The sequence below is a fragment of the Alosa pseudoharengus genome, unplaced genomic scaffold (assembly GCF_046254945.1).
Source record: "Alosa pseudoharengus isolate Yale_2024_CS ecotype anadromous, Long Island Sound unplaced genomic scaffold, YU_APseudo_1.1 YU_APseudo_1.1_scf_23, whole genome shotgun sequence".
NCBI lineage: Eukaryota > Metazoa > Chordata > Actinopteri > Clupeiformes > Clupeidae > Alosa > Alosa pseudoharengus.
Window position 1 is genome coordinate 9,014,909 of NW_027468685.1, and position 26,763 is coordinate 9,041,671.

General features: G+C 41.7%; 2 protein-coding genes across 2 annotated transcripts in view; both read right to left on the reverse strand.

The window, feature by feature from the left end:
* The window catches only part of LOC143140430 (glyceraldehyde-3-phosphate dehydrogenase-like), a 227,536-nt gene that overhangs the window by 53,802 nt on the left and 146,971 nt on the right, over window positions 1-26,763 (reverse strand). The gene's annotated exons all lie outside the window — the stretch shown is intronic.
* clcn1a (chloride channel, voltage-sensitive 1a) overlaps window positions 5,060-26,763 on the reverse strand; it is a 24,354-nt gene continuing 2,650 nt past the window's right edge. The window contains exons 2-24 of the mRNA XM_076300911.1: window positions 21,942-22,200; window positions 21,330-21,461; window positions 20,759-20,887; window positions 20,057-20,190; window positions 19,826-19,903; window positions 19,592-19,670; window positions 19,267-19,392; window positions 18,695-18,779; window positions 17,793-17,894; window positions 17,584-17,668; window positions 16,594-16,749; window positions 16,247-16,316; window positions 15,506-15,616; window positions 14,513-14,726; window positions 12,918-13,051; window positions 12,559-12,743; window positions 11,375-11,456; window positions 10,843-10,947; window positions 10,102-10,130; window positions 7,969-8,073; window positions 7,314-7,400; window positions 5,227-5,575; window positions 5,060-5,175 (exon numbers count right to left, since the gene is read on the reverse strand). Coding sequence (XP_076157026.1) covers window positions 5,060-5,175; window positions 5,227-5,575; window positions 7,314-7,400; window positions 7,969-8,073; window positions 10,102-10,130; window positions 10,843-10,947; window positions 11,375-11,456; window positions 12,559-12,743; window positions 12,918-13,051; window positions 14,513-14,726; window positions 15,506-15,616; window positions 16,247-16,316; window positions 16,594-16,749; window positions 17,584-17,668; window positions 17,793-17,894; window positions 18,695-18,779; window positions 19,267-19,392; window positions 19,592-19,670; window positions 19,826-19,903; window positions 20,057-20,190; window positions 20,759-20,887; window positions 21,330-21,461; window positions 21,942-22,200 — 2,952 coding nt within the window. The remainder of the gene's footprint in view (window positions 5,176-5,226; window positions 5,576-7,313; window positions 7,401-7,968; window positions 8,074-10,101; window positions 10,131-10,842; window positions 10,948-11,374; window positions 11,457-12,558; window positions 12,744-12,917; window positions 13,052-14,512; window positions 14,727-15,505; window positions 15,617-16,246; window positions 16,317-16,593; window positions 16,750-17,583; window positions 17,669-17,792; window positions 17,895-18,694; window positions 18,780-19,266; window positions 19,393-19,591; window positions 19,671-19,825; window positions 19,904-20,056; window positions 20,191-20,758; window positions 20,888-21,329; window positions 21,462-21,941; window positions 22,201-26,763) is intronic.

Genomic DNA, 26,763 nt, shown 5'->3' on the forward strand with positions numbered 1-26,763 from the left:
AGAGACTGGACCAAACTTAAAAGAATGTATTGCACACACCGAGTGACAAAAATCATGTTTTGAATTACTTACAGTAGTAAATGTTGCTTTGTATTATTATTATTTTTGTACTTTATCACCAAGCTGCTCAACGTTGATTTGCACTGAACGTCATGTGAGAGGGACTGAGCTGCTGCCAACCTGCATTATCTTCTGACCGGCAATTCAGTGAAGCCAAGACTGTGGAGCAGAGTGCTTTTTGTAGATGGACCCCATTGTTTGCCCCCCTTTAGCCGTAACGTCTGGACTTGTGGAGATCTAGGGGATATGTGTTTGCCTGGATGAAGACGAGAGAGCAAAAAAGGACCTTTATTTCAGTTAACTCTGTTTTGGATTGATTCAGCATGCAGTGTTGATACTGATGAATGAAAGTAATTGATTCAGTATGATTTTTCTAATTTATTATTTTCAGTTCAATCCATTTTTTTTTTTTTTAAGTTCGCTACAGCAGTGGCTCACCAGCTGTACTGCAAAATCAACACATCATATATTACATGCCTAGTGAATAGTGGCAGGCCCCCTCTAGTGGTTCAAATGGATTATGTTGCCAGCTATCCTGCAGAGACATCCTGTGTCAGTAGGCTGTGGATACTTTGCACTGTGCAATAAAGACACACAGGATTGTGGCTCTCATCTTGAAGTGTGCAATTTGCCACTGAAATTTTTGCATTAGCACTACCTGTTTGTTTCTAAGGCAGTATTAGTTCACACAAAGACCTTCATGTAAATAAAATATTCTTGAGCCAGAAAGAGAAAAAAAAAAGATCGAGTGGAGGTCAGTCTACATTTGGTCTGAGAATAGCTCTTGGTCCTTGAATCTCGTCGGTTCGGGTTACATCATACTGAGAGCATTTCAATGGATAACAAAAAAAATCCATTTCAATTCGATTTAAAGAAAGATCACGTTCACGTGTCAAGCAACCCCATCCCCAAATGATGCACTAAGGCATTGTTTTCAAAATGTTCTAATATGTGAAGTGGTTCTAATGTGTGATATGATTTTAGATGATATGCTTTGAGTTCTTAGCTGAATTTTTTTCTGACCTTGGAACTGTGGGACTAGCTTGTCCAGAGAGAATATAGCTTTCGATTTTTCCACGGAGAAAAAAGGCTTTGGGCAGAGCAGGCAGGGTCAACAGCTTTTATTTTCTGAACCTGCCCTCCCTATTTTGCACCAGAACCCAAACACAATGCAGTAACTGTATAGTGTGTTTCTCTGGCTGCCCCTTGGGCTGAAACTCAATTCTCTGAGAGGGCCGTGCCTCAGGATGGCACAGGGCAGGGTATCTTCTGTCCACAGGTTTTCCCAGAGAGGGAGGGAGAGGGATACGTTGACCTTATGGACCCTTTCAAGAGAGTTCCATTATCAGCATCATAGTTGGCCCCACAAGACTTCCTTTTTAACATTCCATATGTTATCTTAATGCAGAGGAAGTAGATTGGGGCCCAAATAGAACATTCAAGCATTGTTTTGTTTTTATTGTTAAAAGGGTCTATAACACAGGTTCCTACAGCTGATTATTAGTCATTCCCTGTCTACTGTAGCATTAGATCAGTAAGATAGCCAGAGCAAAGGCACAAAAGCTGGACAAAAGTTTGTTTTCGATTGATATTTCCTGGTGGACTCACAAAAAAGGGACAGAGCTTATGATTTCATGATTAAATTACTTCTTTTTAAAACTGTATTTTATGTTGGTGAGTGGAGAGAGAGACACTGACTTGAAACATATTGATTCTTGTTGTTATTCTTATGCAACAGTGGGATTAAATTTATTTTTGTATGATATTATTGGGACACTTCAGGCTAATGTGCATTTAAAAAAAAAAATACTGTTGTTAAATGTCCCACGTAGTAATTTAGGCATAGGTGAGAATGAATTCACAAGAGAGAATTACAGCTGTCTGATTAAAATGCAGCTGGTAGATAGCGTAATGGTCTATTTTTGTATTCATTCATTACTTTCCATTATAGCCGTTGCAAGCCTAATTTGCCTTCTTTTGTTGGCCATTCAGACGCTGTCTCCTCATTTACGTCTTCACCATGTCTGTGTCTCATGGAACGAGAATCATTTAAACCACTGACAGACCGACAGACATCGAGACTCAGCTCAGCCGTCAGACTTGGCAGACATAAACCTCTCCAGCTCCCTTGTCATGCTGACCATGTGCATTTTTATCTGTTGTAAATAAATGGTCCACCCATGTGACCTCTGGGAGTGTCTTTATTAATGAGTGTTCGAAGCTCAGTTCTGAAAACTGCATAAAACTCTGATAAAGTGCTCTATACGTCTCTATAAAACTCACTGATAAAGTGCTCTATAGACATTATAATGACATGAATATCCTTTATAAATTAAGTTCTTTATGTATTAATCTGTTTTTACAGAGTAGTTTATTATTATAGTCATATTTTTTCAAATGTCTTCACAAGATGCGGCTAAATCACACACTCAAATGTATGATTTGTATATTTTTCCTTTTACATATGGCCCATAGGACCCATCTATAGTACTTAACATGGCAGACACTGAAAAAAACACAATACTTCGTTATTGTCATAGAACTTTATTTATAAATAACATATTAAATATAATTTATCTTCTGATCATTTACCCTAAAATAATGTAAGCAATTCCATATATCTCTATTCCAAAGATGTTGATCTGTAAAATATCAGCTGCAACAAAAAACACTGTAATATTAGCAGTGGTTATGAATCCCAACCAACCCCACATGTGACACATCAAATAAGATGAATAGAAAACTACGAACAGGACTCCACACAAACTCCGAGACATGAAACACATAGAGATACACCTTGAGTGTTAAAACACACAGAGACACATTTGGAACATCAAGAGCGCAGACATTCTTCTGATGATGAAGAACCTGCCGGTTTAAAGACATACGGATCAACCTGAGAGAGAAAGAGAGAGAGAGAATGTGTATGTGTGTGTGAGAGAGAGAGGAAATAGAGGACATGATAGAGAAAGAGAGAGAGAGTATATGTATGCTTATGTGTGTGTGTGAGAGAGAGGAAAGAGAAAACATGAAACAGAGAGAATGTGAATGTATGAATGTGTGAGAGAGAGGAAAGAGGGAGAGAGTATGTGTATGTGTGTGTTTAAGAGAGGAAAGAGAGGACATGAGAGAGAGAGAGAGAGTAAGAGAGAGATCACGAAAAGAGAGCAAATGTCCTTGTAAGGTCTAGATAAACACTCCATGCCCCCCCCCCCCTTTCCAGCTGTGGCAGCTTCTGATCTTTGAGATGGCAGAGTATCCTTTCACCTTTCACAGCCAAATGACCGCAGTAAGCCACAGATGGCCACCTCACCGCTGGAGGGGACAAAAGCCACTCTTTGGTTCTTCCACATTTCATCCCTGCTGTATATACTGATTTTTACAGCTGTCACATAATTTATATGTGGAGGGCAGACCTTGAGTGGTGAGAACCATGGGTTATCATGCGTCGTCATTAGTTTTTTTTTTTAGTTTTTTTATCAAAGATTGTATCGATCTTTTGAGAATCGACTCAAGGTTAAGAGCACTTTGTTGAAAAAGGCTGATAGCTGAAAGAAGACTTGAAAGGATTTTTCTCTAATGGGATTTCAAGGGATGGTTCAGCCTACAAAGTAAATGCTGTCATCGTCAGATCTCTCCATATTCCTCTAAAACCAAACCAAGCATTTCTTTTATTAATTCTACAGTATGTAAAGAATGCAGGTAAAATACTAGTTATGCTTTACTTTCATGGATTATATAAATTAGGCAGTGAGGATGTTTTTTTTTTTTTTACAGAGGACAGGTCATTTCAAACACCTCCTTTCACAAAGAAAATGTGAGATATTCACCTGCAGACATAAAGAAGAAGCCTCAGCATACTGATGGCTCTAGACACAGGATTTGTCATTGTCAGAAGAGAAACTGATCTCCATTTCAATCTCAGTGCCAGACACAGGAATTTAAGTGGGCGTGGAGTTGGAATGGACAAAAATCCCTGTTCATATTTACTAAGGCATTTTTTTCACCTCCATTTTCAAACCCGGACAGAGTGCATGGAGCTAGAAGATTTTTCAGTTTTTGACATTTATGCTTCACTGCACTTGACAGTGATAGTACACTTAATCCGGATACATAATTTGCGATAAATTAAACTATGCTCTTTAGACGGCCATAGCATTCGTGACAGAATAACTGTTATGGTCAAGATGCCTCTCCATCTCAGCATCATGTACTGTAGGCCTACGTGTTCAATAAAACTGTTGAAAGAGAATTTTTTAATAGCTGAAAGAGAATATTTAATAGCTACCAAGTCTATACAGAGGTACTTTTATGGATCAATATACGAATATTAATTGTATGAATCTGGGAGGCGAAATCTTGTGATTAAAAAAAAAATCCATGCAACTCAAATGCTACGTATCAAACAACCATATAAAAAAGCCAGACCAACCTGAGTACAGGTTTCTCGAATGCCTTCAACGTTTCTCAAGCAGGACAGGATCTCAACTGATCCATTCACTCACATACATCACAACAATAATGAATAAGAATGAGTTTTAGTTTCTCTTGAGTTTTCGGTGATATGGGTGCAACTTCATTTGAGATATTTATGCTTTCCTTTCATTTGATTGTGTTCTAATGATAATAATTCGACTGTCCTTTCTTGTATTAGATAATGTATTTAATCTCTTTTAGCTACTTTTGCCTTAAAGTGATGGTATTTCTGATCATACTAATTCACAGGTAACAAAATATGGTTTGATGCATGTGACATTTAAGGCGTTCTTTTAGAATGAGAAAACAAAATCTAGAATGATCCATCTCATTCAGAAATAACCCAATTGAACCACAAAAGACTCAAGACTTCAAACTCATCCAACTACAGTCTGAGAATAGAGAAAGCAAGATTATTTAACAAAAATCTTTCCAACATGATAAAAAAAAAAAAACTTAAAAAGTAAAAAATAAACAAGACATCACATCACACCACCCCCCCCCCCCCCCCCCCCCCGATGAGTTAGATGGGCTCCTCCTCATCGCTCTCCTCCAGCAGAGCCTCGGGGACGGGCTGCAGGGTGGAGAGGGGGATGGTGGAGGGCGACGGAGGCGTGGGGGGCACCTGCGAGGGTTCACCTCCCTCTCTGTCACCGCCATTGCCGGTGCCGGTGCCGGCGCTATTGAGGCTGCTGCTGCTGCCACTGATGCTGCTGCTGCTGCTGCTGCTGCTGGTGCTCTCCACCTGCACCTGCCGCACGCCCTCGATCCACACCTCCATCTCCTCCGCTGGGGCGGGCACGGGCGGGGCCGGGGCCGGGGTGGGGGTGGGGGTGACGGTGGCGGTGGCGGGGGGAGGGTGAAGGGTGAGCGCGGGGGAGAACGGGGACGTCGGGTCCGTCGGGGAGGTCGGGGAGGAGGGGGCGGAGGAGGTGGAGGTGTGCGGCTTGGCTGACTTGCGGCCGGGGTCCCGGAAGCTGGCCAGCGGGGGGCGGAGTCTCACGCCGCTGCGGGTCGACCCCTCGATGGCTTTCTGGAGCTGCAAGCCACAGACACGTCACACACGTGTCAAACATCCCGAGGATTTTAGGCTTTTGTTCTTTCATTGTTAGTCTGTTTATTTATAGCTTAATAATTGACAATACCCCTGGAAAATACTAACAACTAAATAGATTAATCACCATTCTACACAGATTAGGCATCACATGCAACAGAAATAGTTATGAAGGTGTCGATGACTGACATGTTTTTGGGCCTTGTAACAAGCAGTCTACATGGTGAGATAACCTGGCCTTGTGCGGCAACTGCACTTTGATTGCCCGTTCAATCACTGTCTACTGTACATATACATATACAGTTAGGAACATAATTCATACCCCAGGCAAATAATGATTTAATGTTGATTTTCTCTTGACCAATATGTTTGTTCTGACTGAAAATGAAACTGCCACATACCAATTTCTTCTATTTATGAAAAATGCCGTGTCCAAAATTATTCATACCCTTTTAACCCTTTTTAATATATATAAAAGCAAACAATATCAGAATGAATTGCAAATTACTATATCTGTCGAAATCAGACATGGCCATACTAATAAAAATAAAAATAGTTTTAGAAGACTGGTCTATTTCCGCGTCACGAGTGTAGACTATGACGTCTGGTGTAGCCAGTTCCATTGATTATAATGGAAGCTAATTGTTGCAGCATACGTTCTGCGAATGGAATGTGTCTGGTGTAGCCTGCCTGTTAGCCACTGTCTGGTATCGCATGCATTTATTTACATCACATTTATTCATTAAGCAACTTTTATCCAAAGTGACTTCCATCCAAAATGAGGAATAACATTCAAGCTACAATGCACAGGAGACATTAGGTAGCAATTAATATGACATCAATCAATACTTTTACCAGAGGATGAGAATGCAGAAGTTTTAAGTACTAGCAGAAGTTTGAAGGAGGTGAAGAGATCATTCGATTCATAAAACACAACAGACATAATAGATGGCCTGCCACCTGATATGAGAAATAAATTTGCTGTGTTGGTAAAAGGATGACTTCATCATCTCTGGCTGGAATACTGAACAGACGCAAGGCCTCCTTCAGCTTCTCTGGAGCCTTTCCAACCTCCTGTCACTTCATGTTCTAGTCTAATGCATGTGACTCATTCAGTGCATGGTGTGTGTGTGTTTGTGTGTGTGTGTGTTTGTGTGTTTGTGTGTGTGTATGTGTGTGTGTGTGTGTGTGTGTTTGTGTGTGTACGTGCGTGTGTGAGAGAATATGTGTATGTGTGTGCACGTGTATGTATGTATGTATGTATGTATGTATGTATGTATGCTTATGTGCACAAAATGCATGTGTGTGTGTGCAAATGTGTGTGTGTGTCTGTGTCTGTGTATGTGTGTGTGTGTGTGTGTGTGTGTGTGTAGAGTGTGCACAAATGTGATTGTCCATGTGATGCGGCATCTCTCCAAGTGAAAGGTTGGGCTTACGCTTAAGGTTCCATTGAGGGGGGGGGAAAGCAAAGGGCAAGGTATATTTTTAGATTAAAACCGGAACAGGAAAGAAATGAGGAGAAAGAGAGAGAAAGAGAGAGAAAAGAAAGGGAGACATAAGGACAAAGAGTATAGAAGTAAGTTACTTCTATACTCTTTGATAAGGAGAAAGAGAGCGAGAAAATGGAGAGACACAAAGAGAAAAAATAAGAGATAGAGAAAATGGGGAGAAACAGAATGGATGAACAGAGTAGCAGAATAGAACATGGAAGCGCATGACTCACCTCCTTGAGTGCCACAACCCCAACCAGTTTCCCAATACTGGTGACGTATGCGTGACTCAGGCCCAGCAAGGAAAACAATGTGTGAGTCTACGGGGAAGAATAATGAGGATCAGATGAAATTGACAATCATGTCATGGGCTTAATGGCATGGTTCACAGGGGAATGTAGAGTAAAGTACTCCTAATACGGGAGCAAGCAGGGTATCATCTGAGCAGCCATTAATCGAATGAGCTGTCCATCGCAAACCAATGGCTTTTGAGGTATTTTGAGTCCACAGACAACCATAAAAAATACAGAAATTATATATATATAAATATATATATATATATATATATATATATACAGTGTGTCAGTGTATATATATATATACAGTCTGTTAAATGACATCTAGCGGAAAATCCGATCTGAACACAATGCGAATCTACCCTGTCTAACAGACAACAAACAAAACATATGTTTACATTTCATTCCAGGTCGAGTCATCTCAGTCTTGTCAGCTAAATGTCATCTTGAACTAAACACTAAGACACATGGATGTGGAAACAGCATCTCCTTCCAGATGCTCAGTAGTTTACTCCTATGCAGTTAGCAGGCCTCTTGGGTAGCACTTTGGGCCGCACCCTGTGATTGTAATTCTGAGGTGGAGCTCTCGCACCTTATGCAGCGACGTCCTCTCCACCAGCTGGAAGGGCGAAGGGTCGATGCGGATCTGATCGATCTCTAAGGGCTCGTCCATCTGCTCCTCTTCCCACGCTTTGATCTGAGCCGGCCAATCAGAAATGAACTCACGATGAACCTCCATAAATACACACACGCACATACACACACACGTGCACGCACGCACACATACACACACATATCGCCATGGCCCTGTCGTGCATGCTAATACAAACGGTGGATTAGTGACCAAAGCCGGACCTGAAATAGCGGTGAAGGTTGGGGACTACTCTGGAGCAAAGGCGTGGAGTGTGGCAGATCGAAACCTATCACTGTCACACAGCAATAACACCATGTTCTTTGTTCTGGTTCTATGGCTTGTCAACCGGAACAATGATACTGTTCTGACGTTCTGTAAACGTATCAGTTTAACAGAGACACATCCCTTGCACAAGTGATACCTTGTTCTGCCACTGTATCTTAATATGCAGTTTAGACAGAGCTGGGGCTGACTAACGGCTGTGTTACTCTGTTAATAGACTTTACCCTTATATTCATCATCAAAGGCTACCAGGCAAGGCAAGGAAAGGCAAGGCAAGTTTATTTATATAGCACATTTCATACACAGGGGTAATACAATGTGCTTTACATAAACAAAAGCAAAGAGTAATAGTCAGTGGTGTAGTGTAGTTAGCTGTAGTGGGTATACTGTGATCAACCCTGAATGTTAATACGTATCCTTGCCTATTTTAAGTGGGTATACTGAGATGGTAATGCTTTTAAGTGGGTATACTGCATAGTCCTGCGTATCACATAGACTACACCACTGGTAATAGTACATAAAAGCATGGATGCCAGCCTGGACTTCCGTTGTGGAGCAACTGTGCCCGAACCAGAGCTGTTTGGACCAATCAAATTGGGCTTTTTACGATGATGGACGGATGAGCAACAGTGCCTTGTCTATCACGTCACCTGAGCACGCTTAGGTTGATTTTGTTTGCAACAAAAACGCTGTAGCTAGAAGCTAGACAGACGGCTTCTAAGACCCCATATGGATAAATGCACATTATTTCCATGCGGTCTGGCCTTTCATTTACACGAAAACGAAGGTTTTATCACTGAAAATGATTATTTCTGAACACTTCAGCCAAAGTGGATATGTGGGATAACTCATCAAGGGAAAACAGCATGTTTGCATTGTGACATGTTGTTCTCTCGTTTGTTTGAAATCTCTGATTGGCCACCTGTTTGCTCGAGGGGTTTGCAACACCAGTCGCCAGCTATTTTATAACATGTTTGTAACATCTGTGTGAACAAATAATTTTTTAAAACGAAGGAGGGGAAATATCAATTTTTCCAAATAGCCTACCCTGCTACGTATTTTGTCGTCTTAGATTTTGCTATCAGGTGTTGTACAAGATATTGACAGCGCAATAACTTAAAAAAAAAAAAAAGACCAGAAAAAAAGTAGGATGGTTCGGGTGTTCTTCCTACAGCTCAAGGTAAGCTTTTTCGTTGCGCTGATTGGTTAGGTCTATCTAATTGAATGCAGAGGCAACACCCACCCCCCACCCGTATCGGTTGAAACACTCAAATTCTGCCTAGAATATGCCTAGAGTACGTATGACAAAGTCAGTCTAGGCATTCTGGATAACCATTATGATTTCTGATGTATGATCTGATGAAATATTTGAACCATCTCTGATTTAGGTTATTAGAGCAGAGTAGAGTACATCACTGTAAAATATACTTTATATACTGAATCAAAATGATCTATAATATAAATCGTATTTGTAACCTCTCATTTTATTTAGTAGCTGATAAAATGCATCATTTATAAAAAGAAATATAAACAAATTATCCGGTAAATCATTCACTGTCTAGCGCATCCTAAGAACAGTTGACCTGAAAACAACTCATCACTTTATATTCATTAGAGTCAAAACAGAGGACTAGGTTAGTCAAACAACATGAGCCATTCAAAACAGGAATTAAATTAAAAATGTAAAGAATGTGGCTATGTTTAATGGGTTTTGGATAAAATAAACATGCAGTTGACATTGCATTATATTACACTGTGCATCTTAAAGATTGGTGTTAATGTAATAGGTAGATGCAATGAGAAACAGACCTCTTCTGGAGTCATGGAGTCAGTCAAGGCTGGAGGAGAGATGTCCTGAGAGAGACAGAAAGAAAGAAAGAAAGAAAGAAGGAAAGAAAGAAAGACAGTAATTGAGAAAGAAAGAACAGAAACAGTGATTCCTGGGATATGATTGTCTGCTATGGCAGTCCTTTGTGGAATAAAACTGGCAATAAACAATGTCAGCATTGAGTAGGAGTATTGTGCTGTTCTACTTTTTTGTGAACTTTGATGAACTTATTGTGAGCCCACAGGTCAGGCTTGTGTTTCCTGTTCCTGTTATCGTCCAAACCTGCCTGTCAAATCCAGCAGCAGTATATTGGAATTTGTTTCATAAGAGCCATTAATCATTTTGTAAATTATTCCCCCTCGCGGTCATATTTTTCCAGGATAAAAATGCACCCACCCACACATGAATGCACACAGACAGACAAATAGACACTTACACACACACACACACGCTCACACACAAACACACACACACACACACACACACACACACACACACACACACACACACACACACACACACACAGACAGACAGACACACACACACACACACAGACACACACACACACACACACATGCGCACGCGCACACACACACACACACACACACACACACACACACACACACACACACACACACAGAGACAGACAGACAGACAGACACACAGACACACACACACACACACACACACACACACACACACACACACACACACACACACACAGACAGACACACAATGTACCTGTGTCTGACCTTCTGTTTGTCTGTCTGAGGAGGATGAGAAGATATTCCTCAGAGTTCTTCTCACAGACTGCAGAGGGCCTTTATCTGGCAAAGACAGGTAAACAGGCAAAGGGAGAGGTGAACAGGCAGGACTGGAGGGTTGGGGGGAGAGAAGGGGTGAAAATGAAAGGAAGTAAATGGAAATGGAAATAGAAATGACAAAAACAGAGTAAACAAAAAAATGAGCATGATGAAATGAGAATAGCATGGCTGAAGAGGAGCTAATGGATATTGGAAAAGAAAAAATGACACATTTTATGTCATCTCCCTCTCTCTCTTTTTTTAACAAGATGGTGGAGCTCTCTAGGAATCACATAACTGGAGCAATCGGCAGGTGATATATCTACCAGAATAGATCTGATTGGGATGGTTAGGATTACACACCAGGGGAGCATTCTGATAGTGGTAGATAACATCACCGTGCACCCCAGGGGCTTTGTGATTGGTTGGAATTTCAGTGCATATTACTCACCAGGAGTCGTGTGATTGGCTGCTGGTTCTGTGGGTTTTGGTGAAGGGAAAGGGCCATTTCGCTCTTCCTGGATAGGGTAATTCTAAATAGCATTAATGGATTTCTTTTTTAATATACTTCATATCTTAGTGTGAGATATACACAGTACATTTTTAGGAGTTACAATTTGTCAAAAGACAAATCCAAAATGGAACAATGTGAATCTATTTACAACAGTAAAGGTAAACCCATTAAATCACACAGGCCTATTAGCAAAGAGCATACATAAAAATAAAGTTTGGTAACACTTTACTTGACAGTATCGACATAAGAGTGACATGACACTTTCATGAACACATGACAGTCATGACACATGAACCCTAACCCTAATCCTAACCTTTAACCCTAATCCTAACCCTAACCCTAACTCAAACCCTAACCCTGACTTGTTATGACAAAAAACGAATGACACTTAATAACAGAAGCGTTTTGTCATAAACGTTTATGACTTGTTTATGACACGTTCATGACAGTTTTCTTCTTTCATTTTGATAGGACAGTGAAGAGAGACAGGAAAGGAATGGGAGAGAGATTGGGATGGGGAAATGACCACAGGTCAGATTCAAACCTTGGACCCCATGGCCACTTAGTTCACACCAGAACAATTAACAATAAAGATAACTGTAACTATGACCATATGAGCATCCACACTGACCAATAATGAGGAAAGTCTTTCTTTGTGTTGATGAATGTGGTGGCTATAATTTGATGGATTCTGCTTTTTATTGTTCTCGAAAGCACTCTGATTGATTGATCCCCAATGATATCATTTTTCATGTTGTTATCATTACAGTTTGTCTGAGGGCGATGGCATTCATGTTAGCAAAAGGGATACTTTTAGCTGTTAGCGTTTATAGTTCTTGGTGTGAACGGCTTTTTAGATATCACAACATCATCATGAAGACCCTTCTCAGGTCCATCTGTGTCCATCTGTGGCTACTGAATGACAGAAGTAACAAACACATAATCATGTAACACTTCTCTTACAGCAATACTGTAGTTTGACTGGTGGACCAAAGAGTCAACAACACCAAGATCATGGATTCGTTATCCAGGGAACTGATGAACACACTGATGAAAAATGTGCATCTCACTGTACGTTACTTTGTATGAATGTCTTCTAATATCAATACAGTTGGACTGACTTTGTCTCCGTTGTCGTCCGTCTCCTCGTCCACGAAGGCGAAGGACTCCCAGCTGGCCCTGACGCAGGACTCCTGTTGCTGCAGGCCCTGGCTGTGCATCATGATTCGCCGCTCGACAGATAGCCACCAATCGCAAAGAGCCAGCAGCTCCGACCGGTCAACAGAGCCCAATAGGATCATGTTTTCTGGAGGAGAGAGAGGAAGAGTGACAGCCTTAAAGGCCAATCGTGAGACAGACGAGTTGCACAATTAAGATTATAGGTTTCTGATGGCTTCTGGACTATATGAGAATATGTCGGTCCATGTCCCGCCAGCGGTGCTTTAATGCAGTCAAGAAAGAGGTCAGAGGTCAAACATACCTCTGGAGTCCACCAGAGGGATGGTCTTCAGGGATACAGAGTCCAGGAGATAAAGCAGCTCTCGGCACGTTGTCTGGGAACAGACAAATTTTACCTTCCGGACCATGATGTCCTCGACAAAGATGTTATACTGACTGGGGATAGGAGAGAGGAAAGGGGAGATAGGGAGATCAGACAGCTGTCATCACCCTACTCAAGGCATGATGGACTACTGATGACTAATGTTGCCTTTAACGGCTTGACACGAGATACAATAGCCAATAGCCCTACTAAGACTCTTAGCTATGGATCTCAAAAATGGCTTGGAACATACTGTTCATAGTGATGTGTATGTAATGTTTGTAATGCAATGTGTCTGTACCAGTGTGTGTGTGTGTGTGTGTGTGTGTGTGTGTGTGTGTGTGTGTGTGTGTGTGTGTGTGCTGTTTACTATATTTGAAACAATTCTGTTGTGTTGAAAGTGGGATTAAAGGATGTGTTTGTATGTCGCCACATGTACTAAATTTGGAAATGCTCTGTGCTTTATTTATCTCTCTGTGTGTATGCCTGTCATTAACACATGCAAAAGAGGAAGGGAAGCTTTGGTCAAACTGCACGTGGGTGTGTACGTACGCATGTGTGTATATGTGTTTGTGTGCATGTACAGTATAAGAGAGAGGAGAGAGAGAGAGAGAGAGAGAGAGAGAGAGAGAGAGAGAGAGCATGTGAAAGAGAGGGAGCAGACAGTGTGTGTATCTGTGTAGTATGTGCACGTGCGTGCATTCCCAAAACTGGAAACTATTAAAATGCACTATCTGCTGAAGTCTTCTAGTCTGACGAGCCAGACCCACATTAAAAATGTAGGGTCTGGGGACTCACTGTTCACAGTGCTCAGTCCGAGGAGCGGGATAATAGGTTGTATTTCAAAATTACCTCTGCACGCAATAGGATAGAGCTACAACTCATGAGTCCCATGTGTTTTCCCACCAGTGGAGCTAGTTGGCTAGTTCAAACTTTTTCAACTTAAAAAAAGCTTAACTCGTGTCACGCTGTTCGCCAACAGCAACATCCATCTTCTTTGTTTTCAAGTAGCAGGGAATTCACGCCGAACCGTTGCAACTCTGCCATCAATCATTATGTTAAGCCCACCTACCGACTCTATACACGATGTGATTGGCCTTATTGAAGCTTCATTTTTCCAGCTCGCAAGCCAACGGAGAGTTGCTAGACTAGACCGGTGTGTCTAGATTTAGCTATGGTGCGTAGATTTCTAGGCTAGAAGTCTTCAGCTTTAGATGTCTAACACACTTAACATGCACTTCCCATGCACTTAACATGCACTTAACATGCACTTCCCTCCCTTCCCACCTTCATCTTCTACCACTTCTCCTTCTACTACAAGTTGACTAGTACTTCTAGTAACTTCTGTACTCTTATCCTCGAGTTATAGCACTGATTAATGTAGTACTAATTAAATTAATTGTAGCTTGAATGTTATTCCTTATTTCTGTAAGTCGCTTTGGATGTATTTGCTAGATGAATGTAAATGTATGTAATTGTCTTTGACAGTGTCCCAACAGAGCCAACATGTCTGCCTCCGATGGCCAGTTGCTCACCTGATGTGTCCAAATCCCAGCTCGGGCAGGTAGGGCAGCTTCTTCACCTGGATGATAGAGTCGTAGAGGGACGGCTGCAGGCCCTGGGCCACCATGTTGGCCAGGATCACCGCCACCATCATGGGCAGGATGTGCGAGATCTGACCCGTCAGCTCGAAGCAGATCACCGCCGTGGAGACGGTGTGAGTGACAGCCCCCGTCAACGCTGCGGCACCTGTGGGCGAGTGGGGGAGGGGAGACACACAGGCATGTACTTATTGCAAACAGGAAGTCAGCAATGGAATGCAGCAAGAGGAGAAAGGAGAAGACGGACTATACAGAATAGTAAATAAAACATTTGTGAGGACAAAAGAAGGTAAACATAATTAGTAAACGTTTTATAAAAAAAAGTTTTTGCACAGTGGACCAACTCAAGAAGTGTATTGAATGGATGATAAATTAGCTGAGCGATGGAGTTGGAAGTGTACAAGCCAAGGAGAGGGGAGAGAGGGGAGGGGGGGGTGGTGGGAGGCGAGGGGGGGGCTATTTAGGTAATGGGGAGACACAAGATTCACAAGCTCCACCATTTTGATATTTGATTTATGTGAGCAGATACAGCATGTTTGGCTTGGTAACAGACCAGGATTCTGACATGCCTTAAGGGGACTGCCCTAGCAATTCCTGCAGAAACTAGATGTACCGTCCATAATACTGCAATACTGTATGTCAGTTGCAGTGCCCCCTTCAGACAGAATTTCACAAAATTCGATGTGCAATGTGGTTAAAATGTGGTTGCAATGCAGCATGGCATATTTTGAAAACTTGGCATATTTGGAAATGGCAAAACAGAACATGCTAGCTAACAGTCTTAATGAGGCCTAAATGCAAGCAATTGAGGCAAGTGGAAATGTCAGAGAACAGATCTGCTGAAAAGGAAGGACATTTTGTTATCTCAAGACAAGGACATAACATATGCACGAGACAGAAGCTGCAGGAGAAGAAGGGAAGACTGACCAATCACAGCATACCCTCCAGGGATGATGCGGTACAGGATTCCGTCAAACAGGATGCCGTGAGGGAAGAGCGCGGCCATGATCTCTCCCACCAAACGCCCGAACGATGCACCTGGGTCAACAGCAGAAGTTACCCAGCATGCATTTAGCCACTGCAGTGTTCAGTTTCTATGGATCTATATGGATCTATACATCTCCATGTATCTATACATGCAGTTGCTCTTATCAACTGCATGTATCTATTTATCATGCATTCATAGATTCTTTTATTTAAGTATATTTTTGGGGCTTTTTGCCTTTATTCTGACAGGATAGTGAAGATAGACAGGAAGTGAGTGGGAGAGAGAGAGAGATGGGGTGGGATCGGGACATGACCGCAGGTCGGATTCGAACTTGGGTCCCCGTGGGTACTTGGACCCATATATGGTATGGGCGCTGTAGCCTGTTGCGCTACAACGCCCCCCCCACATTCATAGCTTCTTTAAGTGGTTATTCTATATGGTCCCAGAGTGAGCCTTTAGTGGTGTTAAAATATTCCTTATCTATTCATCGCTCCCTGATATCATACTATTTCACAGTTGTAGTCTTTTTAATTTACACAATGGTCATTGCCATGAAAAAAGGTTGCACATAGTCTGAAAGAGACTTTTTAAAAATAAGAATATAATATGATATAAAATAGAATAGAATAGAATGGAATAGAATGAAATGGAATTGAATAGAATTGAGAGAAAGTAAATACCCAGGACAAAGACAGGCATGAAGGCTCCTGAGGGGATGGGCATGGTGGTAGACACAGCAGACATCCAGAACTGTAGCAGAGGGGAAAGTCCTCAGTCACAGAGTGTGTGTGTGTGTGTGTGAGAGAGAGAGAGAGAGAGAGAGAGAGAGAGAGTGTGTGTGAGAGTGTGTGTGTGTGTGTGAGAGAGAGAGAAAGAGTGAGAGATAGAAAGAAAGAAAGTGTGTGTGTGTGAGACAAAGTGTGTCTGAGAAAGAGAGAGAGAGAGAATGAGAGAGAGGGAGTGTGTGTGTTTGGGTGTGTCTGTGTGTGTGTGCAGTACACATTTGTGCCTGAAGTGGAAGAAGTACCTTCATGACAAAAAACAGAAGCAAGATGACAAACACGTTGACATCAGGGTGCAGCCAGGCGGCAGATCGCCCCAGGCCAGGTGGAGGTGGGTTTCCCCACACCTTGGTCCAGGTGAAGTTATCAAACAGAGAGTTGATGGCCTCCCTGGGCATTAACTGCAAAAACAAACAGCATCCACAACAAACAATAAACAAACCACGTTGACAGTAAAAACAAACAAGTACAGGGAATTAGTATTTTCTGGAACAACGCTAGGACAACACAGGAAAAAATAAGCCTTTGCACTCTACTCTTTTGCAATCAGACTCAAGAATAAAGCGATTTTGCATCACCTTAATGCCTTATCATATGTAAGACTACTGTTGACACACTTAAATGTTTCAGTGTTAGGAGTAATGGGTTTGTCAGAGGGGCCAAGCTCAAGCTGTGCTCAAAAACTAGCGGCTGTAACTTGTATTAAAAATGCATAGGAACTCACCACGCCTCTTAAATGGCTTGAATATCTACAGTCATATTATGTTATATAAATAATGAGAAATATATCATGTTGCACACTAAAGATGTACTCTAACCTTAAGTACTGAAAATAACAACTCTAAATGTCATTTTAGGCTAACTACTTGTATCACAATTGTTAAGTTTCCCCAAACTTTGCAATAGCTATGGCACCTCATAAAATGGTTCGAAGTGCCTTGTCATGAGAGCCCTCCTTTTTCCAGATGAGATGCTTCAGACACTGGCATATTGCGAACTCAAATGGAAATACACAGATCTGAAGCCACCTGAGCCAAGGGCAATTGCATGGAACAAACTGCCTATTTGACTGTGAAACTCCACAGTCTGAGTGCAACCAGCGTCTGAGACTCTTATTTGTCTGAGTAAATTTTTTTGTTCTTAAATTGCCTTCTAGGTCACCTGAACTGTAGTTTTAAATAAGTCCAACCACCCAGGCAAGACACATAGGAATAGAGAGATCATATCAAACAAACCTCTCCAGCCATGAACTGTCCAAAACCAGGAGGAAAGGTCAAGGTGGTGATCACTAGGGTAACAAACCCGGGGAATATCAGCCGACTACACACACAGAAGGAAATGGTGATCAAGTATCAATCAAGTAAGTAAATGAGGATGAACTTTAAACAGGGAAGAAGCCTATATTATGGCTGTGTTTCATTCAGTGGGTGTGTCATGTTCTTACTGTCTGGTGAGGAAGCGCGTCAGTGTGTTGGGCTTCCTCATGTACAGCACCACCTGCCGATTCAGATACACGAAGAAGGCTCCCAGGAACCCACAGGAGATGCTGCCGAAGAGGAGGACAGAGAGCAGGGAGCCATTTTGAGTCTCCCTGTTTGTTACTGCACCACACCCCAAAGCCTGGCCAGCACAGCAGTCATAAATCTCAATCTGAGAAACCAGACCCTACTGAGGCAAGCATCCCTCCATCACTATAAAAATAAATAATAATTTTTTACTCAAGCCTTGCCACCTGGGGGTAGATACTACACGTACCAAAAACATATTATTTACAATGATTTATTGATGCATTAAAGAAACACATAATTTTTTTGGGAAATAAGCTTATTTGGAATCTTCCCCAGTTAGATCATATTTCACCTTTATTTTTTCTAGTTAAGATGTGGTTAAATGGAAACTTTTTGGACTTGGCCTACTGTGTTCTATGTGTCATGAATATGCCATTCAGTTGATGTGGTAACTAAATACAACATAAAATGTAGCTGTGTCTCCTGAATGTCCTATTACATCTCTATCCCTCTATATAGTTGTTGAAGTGTTGATGGTGCGGACTTAATTGGTGGGCTCTCAAGAAATTCAAAGGAACAAAGATGGAGGAGGGTGGAGGGGTTGGGGAGAGACGGTGGTGGTGGTGGTGGAGGTGGAGGGGGGTGCTGTGTCAGTGGTTATAAGAAGAGTGGAGGGGGAGGATGGAGGTTAACCCGGAGCATGCAGAGAGCCGTATAGGGAACTCTCGGGTGGGAGGAGGGGGTGTTTGGGGGGAGGGAGGAAGGAAGTCCAGCACTGTGCACACAGCGGCATCACTGGCCCTCACCACGAACGGCACGCTCTGGCCCACGCTCTCACCCAATCACGGCAAATGCCGGCAGCTCCTGCAGGTCGAACGGGAAGTCCATGCGGAATTTGGTGCGGAAGAGAGCAGTGATGGTGACTACAAGAGACAAAGAACATGGAGTGAGAGTAAATAAAATAAACAGGAGAAATAATATTCTATAATTTTTTTATTTTTGAATATGTTCTTGTTCATAAATTACATGCTGCTGACTAATAAGAGTAGAGTACTTTTAGCTAACATTTATTTTAGAGTTAGGGCTTGGCATTTGATAGCTCATAGATCATTTATTGACTGTTTGAGGAGTGTATGTTAGGCTATCCAAACAATGTGTATCAACACAACAAAATAGAAATAGAATATATATAGCCCTCTTAAGTATAAGAAATGTGGATGTTAATACAGTTTGCAATTCACTGCACTGTACTTATATGCCAAGTGAATATATCAGCCGATACAAGAGCCACTTGAAACTTGATACCTGAGAAATGTCTGCTCATTTGACAGTAGTCATGCCAAGTCTGCCATAGTGAAACTACTACACATCACCCTCTGACATCCTCTGAGGGCTGAATGGCCACTTTACCTGCATCTTTGTTAAATACAGAGAGCACTCTGAATATGAAGGCACTGAACACAGCTGCAAAGTATCCTCTCCAGTAATTCCTCACAGCAAAGTAGGTAGAGGTGACCTCTATACTGAACAGCACCCCTAGTGGCAAGGAAGGAAAAAAACATGACATCATTTTTGTGACCAAAAAGAGTTTAATGGGCAAACAAACATACAGTAGGCTATGTACTTATGTACATATCTACTTATTTTTTTTGAGATTAAATAAGAATCTGTAAAATGAGTGGCAGATTTGTTAAAATTGTGAACTGTTGATCTGTAGATGTGGACGCCGGCTCACCTCCAAGGGGGGTCCCGAAACAGCATCCCACCCCAACAGCACATCCCACGGTCAGGATGTCAGTATAACAATAGGGGCTCTACTGACACATGGGAGAGGGCATGAAAGAGAAAGAGAGGGTGAGTGAGAGAGAGATGCTGGGGCTGAAACTGACATAGTTTACCGTGGCAAAAACTCTGAATCTTAATCAGCAGAAAATAACCAAAACTGTTTTCACCAAGTTCTTCTACTTACCTGGTAGACCCCCGAGAAGAAAGTCATGAACTGGCTGAGCGAAGCAGCACAGATGCTGGCTATGTGAACAAAAGGACCCTGTTTTAAACAGACGAAGAAGAGGAGGAAGGGGGGAAAAAAGCATAAACCGCTTTGACAGCCCTGTGACAGAAAGGCAGAAGGCGAATATCAAGCAGACGAGAGGAGATGGAACTGGGTCAAGAAGACGGTAACATGAGAGAGCGCACCCACCTCTTTGCCTACAGGCATGCCACTGCCCAGGCCGGCCGTCAAGCCCACAACCTTTGCAGCGAATGCCCGGAGTGTCAGATACTCCTTCAGGATCACACCTCGCAGGATGGTCTTCAGCTCGGGGATGCCAGAGCCTGGCACACCAGATTGCAGCCGTTAGACTGACATTATACATTGCAGCCGTTAGACTGACATTATACATTTCAGCCGTAAGACTGACATTATACATTTCAGCCGTTAGACTGACATTATACATTTCAGCCGTTAGACTGACATTATAAATATATAAATATATAATGAGACCTGAAGCCTTCAGTGAAAACATGGTTAAAGTGAAACTGAATGAAGTCAAAGGTGAGACTGGGGCAATTTGAGGATGTCGTGCATTGATGTTTTTGAAAATCCAAGTAGCTTTTCTGCTAAAGTGTTTTATATCTCAAAACATAATGTCTAATTAGTATGTATGCTGTATTTTTATCCCCAAGAAATACACATTATTGGAAAAGTAATTTTGGACTTGTTACAGGTAGCCTATGGAAGGATGTAGGGATCATAGTTCAGTGTAAGGTCATAGTTCAATGTAAAGGCATCAAAAATGCTAGTCAGAAGCATTTGGCGAATATCCATGGGTCAGCACTTGGCAAATACCCCACTGGCACAGTGAGGACACTGGCATAACTGGGCACAGGTCATGCAACTCACCTATAGCCTGGGGTGCCACCAGGTGGCAGAAGAAAGAGGCGAACATGATGAGGATCATGGGATATGAGACCCATGCCAGATACTGTAATGGAATATTACCCCGCAGCTCAGTATGGATCCACTTGTAAGCTGATGATAAGGGTATACAGCGAGGGAGGGAGAGAGAGAAAAGAAAGAAAGAAAGAAATAAAGAAAGAAAGAAAGAAAGTTGGACCAGTTCATAATTGCATGGAGACAGCTAAAAGGGCCATAAAGATCCATTATACAATCTAGGTAATGACAGGGGCGGAAGAATGCAGTTTATATTACAATATTATTATAATTATTAATTTAATTATTATAATAGAAAGTAATAAAAGGGTAGGCCTATGGATCCAAAACAGTATTACTCATGCAAATTGATCAGCAAGCACTAGCAAATAATCCACCAAATGTGAAATTAAAGTTATCACCACTTCTATTCTCTATAAAAAAAAATACAGTAGCTTATAACACTGTGTTTGTCCTGTCTAGCATGTGATGGAGAAGTGTGATGGAGGATGGTACAGGAGAACCGCTTGTTAATCTGTACCTTGTAGACTCTTAGCACTGGCATAGTCCATGCTCCAGCTGACCAAAGCCATAGTAATCCCCAGCAACACCAGGAAGATCCAGTCCTCGCCCAATCTGGAAACCAGGAACCTCTGCACACGTGCCACACAGTCTGAAACAAGAACACGTGGAGGAGGCTGTTCCTCTTCGTAATCATCTTATCATTCTATACCAGTTTTTTTAAGTATATATTTTGGGCTGAAAGTGACAGGAAGTAAACAGGAAAAAGAGATGGGGGTGTGATCAAGAAATGACCGCAGGTCGGATGGGTATTTGGGCCCGTACATGGCATGGGGACTGTAGCCTGACAGCACCTACCCATTCTATACCAGTTTTGACCAAAAAAGCCATATTCAGCAAATTAACATCACAAACCAATTATGTATATATATATATATATATATATATATATATATATATATATATATATATATGTGTGTGTGTGATGACTAATTTCAATCAATCAAAGATCAATCTTTCTTAGACTGTGTTTAATCAGCAAATCAGGTGAAAAGCATATCCCCCAATTTATGAAATTAAGAAATCTTTAGCCCATCATATTCAACAGCTGATTTAAACTTTGACCTCTCACCTCTACACTTAGAATAGGATCGCCGCTTCTTCAGCGAAGACATGTGGCCATGTTCGGATTTTGGGCTTTTTCCGGCGTCGGCCTCTGTGTCGGGGTGGCGGCTGTGATGCCGGCCATGGTGGCTGCGGCTGTGTCCACGGTGGCCATGGTGATGTTGGCCATGGTGATGGTGTTGTTTCTTCCATTGTCTCTCTGTCAACAAGCGAGTAGCCTCTCTCCGACGGGAAGAACCCGGGTGCTCATGGTATTCCCCATAAAGCTGGAGACAAGTGAGCTATCGTTAGTGGTAGGAAATAACTGTTTTAATTTCTGTAATAATCTGTAGTAATCTATTGAATAATTTGTAATATAAACTCATTGTCATGAAAATATACAAGCAATCAGCATAAGCAAGTCGTTCACAAGGAAACTAGACACAAGGAAATGCCTTTGCCAATGTTGTAACCTAGCTGTGTCTGATAGTTTGTTAGCATAGTTGTCTCATAGGCCAAGGGGTTACTTTAGCACTTAGCGACAGACACACACTGTAGACAAGCTGTTTGTTTTTTCCTCTAAACTCCACCTAAAATACCTGCACCAGTAGGCTAGTTTCATTACAGATGGTAATTGATCCTATCATCATTTAGACCAATTTCTGACATGGTCCTCCTTAAAGATTGATCTATTTGCTAGAGAGACTGTTGGTAGTTATCCTATTAATCTGCTAACAGGCTAAGCTACCAGCAAGTCTGTCTTGCCAAATGCAAAAGTCTGAAAACAAAAATGAATAAAGCTGGGTTTCTAGCCATGGAGCTATGGTTACATGGGCTATCCGAAAACATCAGGCAAGGCAGCTTCCTACAACTAACAGTTAATCAGAAATAACTTGATTGAGTAGTGGTGTCCTTTTGTTTTACCACAATAATCCTATTTGTTTGCAATCCGGCTGTGTGTGTTATCTAATTATGGAACTGACAAACAGTTGATATCTTCTACTGTGTGGCCAGCAAAACTGTGATTTTGTCTACATAAATAAATAAATAAATAAATAAACACACACACACACACACACACACACATGATCAGCTAATGCAACTGAGGTAGAAAAATAAATGAGGTGTATTTCCACTAAGAAAATAGCTCAGAATTGTTTTGACACTTTACTTTGACACTTTGTTTTGCTGCCTCAAGTGAAGCAGTCACTTGAAACACACATAAATGCATGGGTGTATAGGTCATGTTCACACAGCAATACTAAGGGCATCCTGAAATAGACAAAAGTACTCAACAGGATTGAAAAACCCTTTCACAGCGGAAGCACATCACTCCATTTAGATTTATAACTCTGGAGTCTCTCCAGACATGCCGGAAAGTGATCGTCTAACTCCTGAGCTGCCTCTCTTTCTCACACACATAACGAGACCTCCGCGGATCACACGCAGGACGCACCGATTCCCACGCTCTCACTCATCACACAGCGCTTATAATACACACGCTCTAAAGACCTGCTCACTGTACAAGAGCATGTCAGGATGCCTGCCTCTCAGCAGAGCCATCTCAATTACAAGGTTTTTTTTCTCTCAGTTTGAGCAACATGTAAATATTTCAATCTTAGCACTTTGTTCAGGAAGTCAGCACGGTTAAAAATAACTCAAAAATCAAATTGGCAGTAATTGGCGAGGCCAGGACCTGGCCAAACTGACTCTTGTTTATATTTTTAGTTTTAAAGACAAAAATTCAGGCCATTGAACTCCCTGATCCTGATCTGATAGTTAATGTCAATATCCCTGGGAGACATTCTTTGTATCCTTACACTTTTATCTCAGTTTCACATGCTCAGCAATCAAAACATTCTCTCTCCATCATTCTGTTTTGTATATCAGTTAAGGAGCGCAAAAATTATTGCAAGGGAATGCAAAAGGAGCACTAAAAATACATTTCCATCTCTAAAAAAATATTCCCACCATGTCCCTTCAGGGGCTCCGTAGTTTTATATATCAGTTCAGATACCACCTTTTTTTAAAAAATTACTTAAAGGACCAGTGTGTAGGAAATAAGTAAGGGATAATGGACGACACGGGCGGAAGAATGCAGTTTATATTACTGTTCACAGAAGTTAATGCACGGTCGAGGTTGTAAAACGGCCCCGACGCGAAGCCGCGTAGTGCATTAACTTCTGTGAACAGACCACTGTGGAGTCCATTATCCCGCTTATTCCACTGTTGCCACTTGCGTAGTGTTCATTTCCTGTTACAATTTAAACGTTTTAATCGCTAAAACTGTCTTGTTTGTAGAACTAATTTCTTCCGACACATATCAACTAATTTCTCAACTCACAGGACAAACTGCCGTTACTAGTTCTAAATGGATGGTTGCTACGGCCAAAGGCCAGTCGTTAGTTCTATCTCTCCCGTTGTCAAGCGGGCGTATCCCAAGATTCTGATGAACTTTAGCTTATAAACATCGCTATTTTACTTAGCCTGCTGTCATCCATCTAGCTAAAAGCCACCTCTGTCATATGCTACAATGTTGCAATGTTCTGAACGTCTGCATTTTACAGCTCGGATGCAACGTGACAGTTCATTTAAACTTCACAAAGAGTTCGGCGAATTAATATACAAGTGTGATACGGCCAAAAAAATGGATCTACTTCATAGGTGTGCAGATAACATACGGTTAATGGTCGTTCTAAATTACGTAGGACAATGGGAAATTCAACCAAGCAGTGGAATAATGGAAAATAAATTGTAACCATTCCAAAAATGATCACCATATACTTTTCAGTCTAAATATTTTCGTTTATTCCTGATAATTGAATACCTTATTGTACCTTATTGCCTTTTCTTCTTTCTGATCACTTATACATTTGGCCCTGCACTCTTGCCTGCTCCTACATTAGAATTGAATACCTTATTTATTTTTGTGTGTATTTATAGTGTAAAACTATATGTGTGTCCGTGTGTGTGTGTGTGTGTGTGTGTGTAAAACTACATAATAGTATTACACATATTATATACATCAAAAATACTTATTTACTAATAAACTAATGTTGACAGAAACAAGGCTATTTGGATAAAATGTAGTGTGATTTTATCACAAATTTCCATTGCCAGCCCTTTGCCCACCTTAAGTTTTGCAACCACACAGCTGTTTCGAACTCCTCCCTTGATTAAAGTTTCCATTTTAAGGTGAATAATAAGCAGATGAAAACGTACGCAGACGCATATTTTCTGAAGCTAAACCATGAATCCCCTTTTAAAAAAGCAGATGCGTTGTCTAAGGACTGACCCTGGATCAGTGTCAGACTGGATGCCTAAAGGCCTGAGCGGTCAACAGGGACTCTTTGGGCTGCCTTTCAATAAGCTCTCAGCACCTCTTAATTTAGTATACGTGCAGCAGGGCCTGGTCTTGCAGCCACGAATTAGGCATGTCGATTTACACCAAGCGCAGGCCTCTCAGCATCTGACAGCTTGGGAAACCCTTTAGACATCCAGCTGAGGTGGTTTTCCAGTGGTGCATTGTGGGTATTTCTCGGCGGCAGTTATCCTCGCCTGATCCCAAGCACTGTAGAGAGCTGCTTGAATTTCACCAATAAAGTGGATCAAACACCTCTTGGCTGAGTCGGATTGATGGCTCGCTGTAAAACAGACACTCAATAGCTTTAGGAGGCTGTCAGAACATTAGCCTCTGGATTCCATGCTATTCCTTTGGAGGGAATATCATCATACTGAAGATGCTAACAAACACTATAGATTTTGGATAAAGTAGTAACTGATAAAGATGTAAAAACAGGAAGAAATATAAAGGTACAATGTTTAAACTACAAGAACTGTCTGTCACATTAGAGTATCAAGTGGTGCTCACTAAGCCACAGGGGTGTACCATGAATGGGGACAAAAATATACTACAATCAAAATTGCAAAACACATTACAATTGCAAAGTACTTGCACATATCTGTTAGTTGGTCTGCTATGACTTGTAATGTGATATGGGAATAAATTCAATTATTAAAATGGTTTTGCAGGATAAAAAAAAGCTAAAAAAACATCTGTCCCAGACAATTCCCCTTAGATATTAACACTCATCCAGCACAAATGTGGCATGCCATCTTACTCTCCCTGCTCTCCCTGAAAAAAAGAAAAGAAATTCCTGAGGGACGGCAGTCAGAACTAAATAGCAGTTGACTGCGGGCCCAATCGGGGCCAAGCCCAGCTGCCATCAGGGAGAATAACCTGTCCCCCTTCCCTACCCCTACCCCTACCCCACTCGACCCCCTATCTCATTCGTGGCTTTGAAGAGCCCACTGCTCTCCCTCCAGCTGAAATTCCTCTTATTAATAGGGGCCCGGGTCGAGGCATCACGCATATGCACATAAGCTAAATGTAAACACTCCAAGGCTTCAATCAGCTCTGCCACCCATCAGCACAAATCCATCATCAGCGCGCTAGCTAGCGTGGCTATTGTTGTTTATCCTTAACAGCACAGAGCGTGTCCAGGACTATACTGGTATGCATGCAGTGCCAGGCTATGCTATGCAAAGTCGTGTTTAAATTTGATCGTCAACTTGACAAACAGGGTCAAGATACAGTCCAGGTCAGGTGATCTGTCCATCTGTTGAGTATTAGGCTGTGGATTCTGATCCCCTCCTTAACTGCAGTTAATGTTGCACTGACCAGCATATTTGTATTGCTTTGGCCACTTTGGGGCAATTATAACTGTCATCTTTACCATGCATTTGATACCACTATTTTAATCCGATGGTTCACCTTACATGCTGCATATTTGATAATGTATGCCTCACCTATATCATATAATTCACTCCTCGGTTGAGCTCTCTCTCTC